The sequence below is a fragment of the Schistocerca cancellata genome, chromosome 3 (assembly GCF_023864275.1).
Source record: "Schistocerca cancellata isolate TAMUIC-IGC-003103 chromosome 3, iqSchCanc2.1, whole genome shotgun sequence".
In the NCBI taxonomy this organism is placed as follows: domain Eukaryota; kingdom Metazoa; phylum Arthropoda; class Insecta; order Orthoptera; family Acrididae; genus Schistocerca; species Schistocerca cancellata.
Genome location: NC_064628.1, coordinates 153,758,957 through 153,771,652, shown reverse-complemented (window position 1 = coordinate 153,771,652; position 12,696 = coordinate 153,758,957). Strand labels below are relative to the sequence as shown.

General features: G+C 41.6%; 1 protein-coding gene across 1 annotated transcript in view; it reads right to left on the bottom strand.

The window, feature by feature from the left end:
• Positions 1–12,696, bottom strand: part of LOC126174773 (allantoinase) — a 218,258-nt gene that overhangs the window by 173,264 nt on the left and 32,298 nt on the right. Inside the window, exon 2 of the mRNA XM_049921114.1 lies at positions 65–257. Within this exon, the coding sequence (XP_049777071.1) occupies positions 65–229 (165 nt within the window). The 5' untranslated portion in view covers positions 230–257. The remainder of the gene's footprint in view (positions 1–64; positions 258–12,696) is intronic.

Sequence of the window (12,696 nt, the reverse complement as noted above, 5' to 3'; positions counted from 1 at the left end):
TTATCAAAAAAATAAAGAAAAATTGCAGAATGAGAGAAGTGCAGGGAGAGCGCGTGCTACGCACCGTGGCGCCCTGCGGCAGGTAGGGGGCGTCTGCCTTGCCGGCTGCGCGGTCGCTGGCGGTGACGATGCGGTGGATGCGGCCCTCCGGCGTCACGTAGATCGACGCCTCCTGCACGCCCTCGTCCAGGACGACGCGCTTGCTCCGAAACAGCTGCCACTCCGACATGCTGCGGCTGCGGCTGCTCGCTCTGCTCCTGTCGGCACCCATCCACCACAGCGTCACCGGCGCCCTTCGTAAAATCACGCAAAACTTTCATTTATTCAGTAATGATCTATAGGATGAAACTCTTCTCTCTGTGTTTGCTTACAAATAAATATATTTTTGGAAGGGGTCTGCCTTGAGCAAAACACAATTTTTTTTCTTTTCTTCTATTTCCTATACACTTTTCGCTGAAAAAAATGCTCTTTGCTACTTGTACACGTATAAGTTCGAGTTTTTAGAGTTCCGTACCGTAATCTGTGAAAACGGGACCCTTATAAAGGATCACTTTGTTGTCCATCTGTCCGCCAATCTGTCTGTCGTCTGACTCTTAAGACCCCTTTTTCTCAGAAACGAATGGACGTATCAAGTTGAAATTTATGTCACATACTACGATCTATGGTGTCTTCACGGTGTAAAAAATATAAACTTCTAAGTTAAACAAGCATAAGATATGGTCATTTACGTCATATATTGTTATTCGTAAATTCACTCACCAAAAGCTATAGGATTGTTACCGTTGACTTAAAATCAAGAAATTTGGCAAGAAACAAAGTTTCACCATACAGCTAAAGTAAAAAATATGAAAATTGTTAATTTATAATTATATCACATATACTTTTGTCATTTTTTATCCGTCTGTCTGTCTGTTCGTCTGTTAAGACACCCTTTTCTGAGTAACGAGTACGTGTACACAATAGAACATAATGTCACGTACTAAGTTCTACGGTCCTTCGACTGTGTAAAAAATGTAAGCATCTAAGTCAGTTTAATCACAAAATACGGCTGTTTATGCCACATACTTTTACATTCGCAAACTCACTCATCAAAACCTGGAGGGTACTTCCCGTTGAAATGGAGTCATAAAATAAGGAAAGAAGCAAGGCTTCACATACAGCTGAAGGAAAGAATTCGAAAATTGTTAATTTCTAATCATATCTCACATGAAAAAAAATTGCGTGTCATTTATCCAACTGTCTTTCTCTCCCTTTTTCCTACGAATTACACGAAAGATTTAAACTTAAAATATTCTCGCAAATTTCTATCTTACCAGTGTCGATATCGGTAACGCGTAAAAATCGTCATGGTTGTTAATCCCCGGGACGAATGAACCATTTATATACATATAACTGAGTTTATGCGGAGCCCTCGCAGCGCGAGTCCTATTCGCACTTGGCCAATTCTCTGTACATACGTTTTTAAAAACTCGAATTTATATGTCTACAAAAAGTAAAGAGGATTTTTGCCATTGTTTTATAGGAAGAAAATGAAAGACCACTGATGGTGCTGAAACTTCAGCGAAACTTATCTGAGTAATAGAAGAGAAGAAAAAAATTGTGTTCTGCTTACGGCTGATCCATTCCAAAAACAAACTTCGTTTATTCAGTTGGCCACTGCGGACAGGGTAGAGCCTTTGGGGAATATCTTATATTAAACCAACATACCTAGTATTTTACAAACTAGACTTACACTATATGATCAAAAGTATCGGGACTCCCCAATGTAATGCGGAATTGACCACTAGATATTACGAAGGGAGGATCCACCAATTCAAACGGAGGTGGGGGCTATTCTGTTGTGACTAGAGAGGCAGTAAAGGCAAAAGACGTCGATAAGGAGAGGTCAATGACTTCGAAAAGGGACCAGTTATTCCTTGTCACCTGAGTAACAAATACATAAGGGACATTTCATCCCTTCTAAAGCTGCCCAAATTGATTCATGGTGGTGTGATTGTAAAGTGGAAACGCGATGGAACAACAAGAGATAAACCGAGATCCGGCAGAGCTCATATACAGAATGTCAGGGATCGTCGAGTGTTACGTTGGTGAAAAAATTCGCATCAGTTCAACAGAAGGAATTACTCTTGAGTTCCAAAGTGGTATCAGCTCTCCATAACTCAGAACCTTTGAGTAGGGAGTTAAAAAGAATGGGATACAGTCGTAGAGCAATTTATCATAAGACATACATTTTTCTAGTCAATGTTGAGCGACGATTGGGCTGATTTACAAAGCGAAGTCACTGGGCAATTGGTGACTGAAACCGTGAATGAATCAGGCTATACCCTGTGAAAATGCGATATAATGCTTTGGGCTTGGCGAATGCCTGGAGAGCGTCATTTGCAATCATGTGTAGTGACAACGGTGAAATACGAAGCAGGTCATGTTGCGGTATGGTGATGTTTTCATAGTTAAACAATGTTTTAAAAGTGCTAAGAATGGGAACACATTTTGCAGCATTGTGTGATGCGTACGGTAGACGATGGTTGTATCGGCATGACAACGCACTAAATCAGAGCAACATCTGCGAGGCAGTGGTTTTTGGACAATACCATTCCTGAAATGGACTGATCTGCCAAGAGTCCCGACATGAACGCAATGGAGCACTATGGGACGAGTTAGAAAGTTCCACTCCGCTTCATACCCCAAGTGTCTAACATCACTACCTTCCCTAGTTTCGGCTGCTGAGGGAGAATGGGCTGCCATTCCTCCACAAACATCTAGTCATTTTATTGAAAGTGCCTCCAGCAGAGTCTAAAGCGTCATAAAGACAAAGGATGGACGCAACTCTTGCTAATGTCCACTAACAGGATGCCTTTCATCAGATAGTGTACGTATTTTAGCGTAACTTTTAACAACAATACAAATACGTTCACAGGGATTCCATACGTCGAACTGGCTCTTCTCTAAATAAAATTTATGTACAGTTACTTAAATATACACCGCAAGCAACTGTGCCCTGCATGACGGAGGATATGTCGTGCCAAAACTATCGATTTTCTTTCCTATCCCATTCGCGATCTGAACGAGTGCAAAATTACTGTCCATAAGCCTCTGTAAACGCCATAATCTACCTTATTCTCATGATCGCTACGCGAAGTGTGCGATAGTGGCACCACAATCGTCAAACAGTCTTTCCCCAATACAGGACGTAGCAAACATGGTTTCCCATGAGCTAACTGACTACCCAGGGTTTCAACTCAAGTTTGCCGGGCGTTTCTGTTACACTTTCGTGTGCGTTTTACCGAGCTGGAACGATCCTATCAGCGCGTTGGACGTCTATTGCAAAGTCTGCTCGTTAACGAATCAAACATTGGAACAATAGAACTGGTCGCTTGTATACGATCACCCTTACAGAATCCTTCTCAGAACCCATTCAGCAATTCTGTCTTCCTGTCCCCTTTCCTTATACTAATTTTATGATCGTTACAATTCTGCATTATAGTTTCTTAGTATTACTCCTCAATACTTATACGATAAGATTTGGTCAATATGTGCACCAGAAAACTTGTAATCAGACAGTCAGGGTTCTTTACCTTTCTTTATCTATGTTACATTTTACTGTATCCATATTTAAAGGTAGCTCTCATTCATTACAACGTGTGAGAAATTTGTCACAGTCTTTCTGCAATTAATTATGATCTCTCGAAATACGATACTTTTTCTGGAAAAACAGCATAGTAATTAAAATATGTTATAGTGTTGCTATCCTGTCAGATAAATTTTTTACGTATATTCAGCACAGCACATATTACGCATCCTCGACGAGCACCCGATTACTTTGGTTTCTTTGCATCATTCTCCTCTATTAGTCAAATCACATATTTGCAAAGATACTCAGTATGTTTATCTTCGTTAGTAATCGAAGGTACTTTACAGAGTCGAGCGCGTTTCGCTATTCTAAGGAGACTGAATCTACCTGTTCAACTGAAGCGAACTATGGGAGCAGCACCTCCCGAATACTAATTTAGCAACTTGGCGTTGCAGCTCTGATTCACAAAGACATTATAATTTATTTTTGTATAACGAGTCGATATAGTATTCTTGTCGTTCGGAATATGATGAATATACTCTGTAGTAGCTTTATCATTCTCTGCAGTGCTGCAGCAAGAGGCTAGTTGAAGAGATGTGACAACACGACGTATTGGAATCAACTGTTACAGCTTGGATAATTTCAAAACCCCGTCGCGAAGATTTCTCCCAAAGCAGAGAACCTGTTGCCCCCTTCGTCTAGCAACGAATAGTAAATCTACGTTCAGCGTTTCAGCGCTCTAACCTCGACGCAGGATATTAGTTGCCTGTCCATCAGCCATCCATCAAAACAAAATATTATTGCTGCCTACACCGTAATTCGTGCGCTGCTATTTTTTTCCATGTCCTTTGATTCACATGTGTTCTTTCAATTATTATTGTATTTACTTACTATTGTTCATGTTGCAAACTTTTTTATCTGAATACAGTTTGTTTTGATCTAGGAAGAGACACTTCAGAGATGTGGAACGCTTAATGCCTTTAATTTCTGTAGTACGACTTGCTACACCACCAAATGAAGTGCTATGGACGTTGAAAGTTACTGACAGACTTGCTTTACCGATGTGTGCTTAAATTCTTAACAGAAAGCTCTTGGATGTAATTAAAAGTTGGCACGCATAACCGAATTTTATAAAATTTTTTTTATCTAGTTCCGTACATTGCAAATTACAGAACAGTTAGAAACATAACGCGAATTCTAGTGTTGTGTAATTTTAACGTACTGAAACATACGTTGAGATGGGGAATGAAAACTTGTAGTGAATTGTTGCTACGGTTTAGATGGATATAATGTGCTTCCTAGCACGTATGATTGTAAATTACGGCAACTGGAACGCAATATATGAAAAAGATGAAAATCCTTCTCTGTGGACAGCAAACTGCATATGTCAAGGGACTGGATCAGTATTTTAACTCCACAGAAAATTTGCAGCGTGTGTAAAGAGTGAAATACCGTGTGAAGCGTCAGAAAAATGCAAATGGAGAAAACGTAACGGGAGTGTCCTAATACGGCAAGGTAGTAGCACATCTGACAACGAATCGAACAGTGATTGAATATAAACACAAGATCGGTGATCAGAGATAAAAAAGTCGCGATCACAATACATCGTTTATATTTGTGTCCAGTTAGGTAGTTGAGATTCGAAATCTTTACGTTTTTCATATATTAATCCAACAATAATGGCGCGTTATTAAAGTATTATTGCTCTCTAGAACGAAGAACATCCTAGAGCTGTGGATGGTTTGCTGGAGGACCTCTGAAGTTTCACAAAGCGAAATATATTACACTGAATTGACACAAAGAAGAAGAAGACTAGGAGTGTGCAACAAAACGAATGGCAACGGCAGCGGCGTAGAATTTTGTAAAATTAATTAACATTTGAAATTATAGTGAGGTCTGCGTAGCCAAAACTTAATATTTAATGATATACTAACTAAATGTTCAAAGTACTTGTAATGCAAGCGGGCTCTCTAATATTTGCACATAGGTTTGGGAAGTCTGGCTGATCATTATGACGCTATAAATTGTAATATTGACATAAGATGACAAAGTTATTGTTTGCATGCGTCAGACAACTATAATTTGGAGACTGACTTGGACAAATACTGCATGACGAAAAAGTGAATCAATCAGAAGACGTGGTCGAATGTCATTACACGTTCGTAAAGGTACACGCTATCGACGTGTATGTAAGTGATTACAGTTTCATTCCTCCGTGAAGTAGACCAACCACCGGAGAGCTTTACTGTTGTTCGTGTTTAGCGTTGTTACGAGGCCTGTTAGCGTATCTAAGGGGCGTGAAGAGCGTCAGATATTGAGAGACTACTGTGAAGGACGTATAAATGCCACGTATTCATGTGAGACAGAGTTATCAGTACCCGACAGAGATGGAAATAGTTTCATCATAGGTCTCCAGTTGGCCGACTGATCGAACCGTGCAGTACCCAGATTTGTGGGGTATTCAGACATGTCAGTGACCCGATGTTGGCTTGTCTGGCAACGTGAGGGTAGACGTACTCATCAGTGTTCCGGTCGAAGACGTCTGATTATCGCAGGGGAGAACCGTCGTATTGTGCACCAAGTACATCTTAACCCCTCACATCCCTGACTGTCCCGAACAAGTAACTGACTCCGTACAACATTCTGTGTCATATCGAACCACTGGTCGGAAATTAGCAGGTGCCGGATTAGGGAATTACTGTCCCATGCCTAGGTTGGCGTTAACACCAAAACACAAACGGCTGCGACTGGAGTGGTGCCGTGAACAGAAAGCATGGAGGAATGGCTCTGCACTACCCTGGATGACAATAGTCAGCGAGTAATGCGGCGACCTGGGGAAATGTGCCGTTCTTCCAATGTTTTGCAGGGCACAGTGGCGTACTTCTGGCGTCACAGTGTGGGGAGCCATCGGATATGTATGTAGGTCACGGCTGGTAGTGATTCAGGGTACTCTGATGGGACAAGGGTACGTCACGGACATCCTGCATCCGGAGCATTGCCGGCTTGGGTGGCCGAGCGGTTCTAGGCGCTACAGTCTGGAACCACCTGACCGCTACGGTCGCAGGTTCGAATCCTGCCTCGGGCATGGATGTGTGTGATGTCCTTAGGTTAGTTAGGTTTAAGTAGTTCTAAGTTCTAGGGGACTGATGACCTTAGAAGTTAAGTCCCATAGTGCTCAGAGCCATTTGAACTATTTGAACCGGAGCATTACCTCTCATGCGCCACTAGGTCGGTGCCATTTTTCAGCAGGACAGTGCTCGTTCACACATGGCACATGTCTCTATATGAAATGTCTGCGTGATGCCGAGGTTCTCCCGTGGCCAGCAACATGTCAGGATCTGTTGCCAATAGAACGTGTAGGGAATCAGTTCGGACATCAAATTCGACCCAGGATACAGGGATCAGCTACAACACCTGTAGGTCACCTTGCGTCAGGAAACTTTATTTCGGCTTTTTGTCTCTTTTGTCATCCTAATCAGTACATGGATCTAAGCCAGAGGAGGTACAACGTCATACTGTTAAGGGGCTCGTACTCCCAAGTTCCTTTTGAGTTTGACTTAGTTTTGAAAACACTGAAGTAACGTTGCACCCTCTCTCAATCCGTGAAGTTTCATTTCGTTCACTCCTCCCCTTCTGGGTGCTTCACTTTTTGTCAGGCAGTGTAGTTTATCTGTTTGCAGGCGTAGGAGATGCATTCAAAAGCGTTATGTGTCTCTGAGACGTGCTAAATATAGAGAAAAATTATGGTAATAATTACGTCCATTTTCACTTTGGTCAAGTTATGAGATCCATTGTTTGCTATAAACGCAACACAGTTGGGTGACCTGGGAGAAATCTCCAGCTGATGGTGGCGACGCATATTACTGTCTTGACACACAGCCAAGCTGCTCCAGAAGTAGCGATTACGTCAGACGCTACCTCTCAGTGCAGCGTGTTTAGCGCGCCGCAGCACACGCTGAGCCGAGTGCACATCTGCTGATACTGTGAACACTTAATGAGACTGTATTTTCTGGGAAACGGTTATTTCTATATATACTGTTTCGTGTTTTACAAATGCGACACCTGTTTTTCTCGTCAGTAATTTGTATCGTATTGAGAACTTCATCTCGAAAAAAATTATTATTATATTAATTACGGCGGAAGGAATAGGAACGACGTTTAAATGTTGCAGAATGCATTGCTTACATTTGTAAATAAAGAAGGGGAGTTAGTGCCTTAGAAAAGACTCAGAAATGGGCTACATTACGTCTCGAAGACTACTGTCAAACTCCATGTCAGGCAACGTAGTTGGGACAAAATGAATAATGCTTTGTTCACTGCCAGTCATATATTTCTTTTTGTTACATCTACATCTACACGAACGCTCTGCAAACCAAACTTAAGTGCCTGACAGAGGGTTCATCGAACCGCTTTCACACTAATTCTCTATTATTCCACTCTCGAACAGCGAGAGGAAAAAAACGTACACCTCGATCTTCCCGTGCGAGCTCTGATTCCCCGCATTTTATTACGATTATCGTTTCTCCGTATGTAGGTCAGCGTCAACAAAATATTTTCGCATTCAGTGGTGATAGCTGGTAATTGAAATTTCGTGACAGGATCCAGCCGCAACGAGAAACGTGTTTAATGGTGTCCACCTCAAATCCTGTATCATGTCCGTCACACTCACTCCCCTATTTATCGATAATGCAAAGCGTGCTGCTCTTCTTTGAACTTTCTTCATGTACTCCGTCAATCGTATGTGGTAACGATCCCACACTGCTCAACAATACTCCAAAAGAGGACGGAGAAGCGTGATGTAGGCAGTCTCTTTAGTAGATCTGTTGCATCTTCCAAGTGTTCTGCCAACAAATCGCAGTCTTTGTTTCGCCTTCCCCACAATATTTTATAAGCGTTTTTTCTAATTTAAGTTGTTCGTCATTGCAATTCCCAGGTATTTAGTTGAATTTAAGGCTTTTAGATTTGACTGATTTATCGTGTAATCACAGTTTAACGGATTCCTTTTAGCGCCTATGTGGATGACCTCAGACTTTTCATTATTTTCACACCATTCCGACATCTTTTCTAAATAGTTTTGCAGTTTGTTTTGGTCTTCTGATGACTTTACTAGTCGATAAACGACAGCATCATCTGCAAACTATCTAAGACTGCCGCTCGGATTGTCTCCTAATTCGTTTATATAGATAACGAACAGGAAAGGGCCTATAACAGTACCCTGTGGAACGCCAGAAATCAATTCTGTTTTACTCGATGACTTCCCGTCAGCTACAACGAACTGCGACCTCTCTGACAGGAAATCACTTTTCCAGTTGCATGAACGGTATTCCATAAACACGCAATTGTGAGGTACAGCATCAAAAGCTTCTGGAAATCTAGAAATAAGGAATCAATTTGAAATCCCTTGTAAATATTAGTATGCTATAATGTTACTACGGAAGCACGTAAGACAACATAGCCTACACAGGATTGAATTTTGTGACACGTTCGATCATATCGATCACCTGGTCGGTAGTGTCCTGCAGGCACCTCTTCTGCAGTGTCAGCGAGTTGTTTTGTCTGAGAGTGCACAGGAAGTTTGACAGCTTTTCGTTCAGGTGGGGCGCAAAAGCACGACTGGTAAATTGCTCGCGCGCTGCCACTGAGTTGCTCAATTTTGATTGAATTTGACACAGTTAAACATGGAGAAACATACCCACACTCATTCACTATGAGAAACGGTTCGTGAGTAATGCGAACAGTTTCATTTCTTCTTTTTTTCCTTAATATAGGTAACATTGTATGATGATATAAGATCACCAGACAAAAAGTTGAGTCATCCCACTGCGCACGCACAGATGATTCGTTAAGGCTTTACAGTTAGGGAAACGATGAAGTGACGTATTCAACCGCGCGCGCACTGCCTCTGCGTGATCATAAAGCAGTATCGATTAGTAAGACATTTATATTTCAAGCGGAAGTTATGTGTAAAAATGGGTAAATGTAAGGACGTGACAGAGTGACAAAAGGGACAACGTGCTTGGCAGTGCCCAAGGCCATACGATGTGTGAAGCTGCTGGATTTGTTGGTGTTTCGCGGCGGGTTGTTCAACGTATCTAAAAGCAGTGGTGTAACTCGTGGCCAGGAAGCACGAAATTAGAATTGTAGTCGGAAAAATATTCTGACTGAGTGGATCCGGAGGCGCGTTTCGCAGCTTGTGAAACAAAATCACTCCCAAACCAGACAGGAATTGCTGCAAGCAGTGAATGAAGGCCCATTCCAACGTGTTAGCGAGAGCACAATGCACGGCAATTGCATGCAGTGGACGTTTAAACCTAACAGCAGTTTCTGCAGGAATTGAATTAAGATCCATTCCAACCTGTTAGCGATAGAACATTGCGACGGGAATTGCCCGCAATGAAAAGTTGGGATCGGTCACCTCGCAAGAGGCCATTGCTCACTCAGGGACATAAAGACTACAACAGCAAAGTTCATCGGGCTGGAGGAACATGTGAGTGGCTTTCTGAACACTCTCCCACCAGATCCTGGATGCGACGTACCTGCGCAGCCTAGTGGACTCACTTCCTAATGGAATCCACGCGATTATCAAGTCGACAGGCGGAATTACACAGGATTAAGTGATGCTTGTAATGATTCCTCTAAGGGCTACATTGTTTTGTCCTGTGAGCTTAGCAATAGCTGGAAGAAACAAGGGAATGAACGAAAATTGGATCTCTTCGATATAATTATAATTAGAGTGTTCAGGACAAGGATACAGGACGAAATAGGAAAATTTTGTTTAAGGAATCGCCGTGGTACTCGTACGACTCGGTTTATGAAGGACAAAACGAAAAGTTTTGTGAGAATCATCGCACGAAGATCTGCGGAAATGATCAAGACTCAATTGCGTTCTGGCCGGCTGGATGACATGAATGTATGCGCATGAAGTCCTTACGTGGTTTCTATTGCCTTTTCTGCAAAAAGCTTTTTTTGCATTATATACCTACAAGTGATAATTCTCGCACCATATGTGGATATAAATCTTGTTTTATATTTATTTCGCCGTCCTCAGATCGTATTTTCCTTATTAACCATGCTGAAAACTGAATCGAGTCAGAAATGGCGATCAGCGTGATACGGTCAGCCTGATTTGTGGGAAAATCCCCTCACTAAATTACGCTTATAGGTAAGTAAACTAAGAAAGCGAAACGAAGAAACCGTAATTTACGTGAAGTGGTTGACGTCATACACGAGATAATAACAGCGAGACCTCCATTGCTTATCCAATTCTGAGGTCCGACATAGCCACTAAACTGACAAGTTATTATTTCATAACATCACTGAATGAGACGGATAAAAGTTGATTGATAGAAGTTAGGTAATAGAATGAGACACAACTCTGATCTAAGTTAAGTAATGGAACAGAAGCAGAAAACTACAAAAGTTTCTTATACGCAAACCGTTTACGAGTTACGAATATCAGGTTAGAGAAATGATGTGGAAAGAAAATGCTTTACCGACATTCTTTTCTCGAAGAAATTCGCATTTAGACTATAATAAAGGAAGTAAATCGTGTGTAACGTTCAATATTAACAGTAACAAGAATACAGTACGATTCCCATGAATGTATCGTGTCTACATCGCATAGGTCTAGACAGGATACATTTATGAAAGTGCAATAAGGCTGCAGACCAATAGGCCTCGTTTTCGAATCGATTTCCTTTATGTACAGGGCAGAACGGTTAATTTCCCTAATATTTTATCTGTTTCTAAATAAGAAGTGTTGCAGTTGCGGTCTCAGGCGCTGCAGTCCATGACTGTGCGGCTGGTCCCGGTGGAGGTTCGAGTCCTCCCTCGGGCATGGCTGTGTGTGTTTGTCCTTAGAATAATTTAGGTTAAGTAGTGTGTAAGCTTAGGGACTGATGTCCTTAGCAGTTAAGTCCCATAAGATTTCACACACATTTGAACATTTATTGCACTTGATGAAAAGATTATGATCGTTTGTTCCTTTTTCTTTGATTCACACACACACTCTCTCTCTCTCTCTCACACACACACACACACACACACACACACATACACACACACACACACACACACGCACACACACGCACACGCGCGCGCGCGCGCACACACACACACACACACACACACACACATATATATATATATATATATATATATATATATATATATATATATATATATTGGTCATTATATACGGTCCGCCCTTTCATCTCAGAGTAACACTAGCAACTTATATCCTCAGTTATCCTCGTATGCTGGATATATTCCGGTCTCTGTCTCCTCTACAGTGTTTACTCTCTACAGCTCCCTCTAGTATCTTGGAGGTATCTCCTGATGTCTTAGCAGATGTCCTATCATCCTGTCCCTTCTTCTTGTCAGTGTTCTCCATATCTTTCTTTCCTCTCTGCGCAGAACTTCCTCATTCCTTGTCTTATCAGTCCACCAAATTTTCAACATTCATCTCTAGTACCACATCTCAAATGCTTCGATTCTCTTCTGTACCGGTTTCCCCACAGTCCATGTTTCACTACCATACAATGCCCGGCTCCAAACGTACATTCTCAGAAATTTATTTCTCAAATGAAGACATATGCTTGATACTAGTAGATTTCTCTTGGTCAGGATTTCCCTTTTTACCAGTGCTAATCTGCTTTTGATGTTGCCCTTGCTTCGTCTCATGAGTTATTTTACTGCCTAGCTAGCAGAATTCCTTAACTTCATCTGCATCGCGACCATCAATCCCAATGTTAAGTTTCTCTCTGTTCTCATTTCTGCTGCTTCTCATTAGTCTTTCTTCGATTCACTCTCAATCCATATTCTGTACTCATTAGACTGTTCATTTCACTTAGCAGACCTTGTAATTCTTCTTAATTTTCACTGAGGGTAGCAATATCATGATCGAATCTTATCATTGATATCCATTCACCTTGAATTATAATTCCAATCTGGAATCTTTCTTTTGGTTCCATCATTGCTTCTTCGATGGATAGACTGAACAGTAGGGGCGAGAGGCTACATTCCTGTCTTACATCCTTTTTAATCCGAGCACTTTGTTCTTGCTCTTCCATTCTTATTATTCCCTCTTGGCTCTTGTACATTTGTATATTACCCGTCTCTCCTTG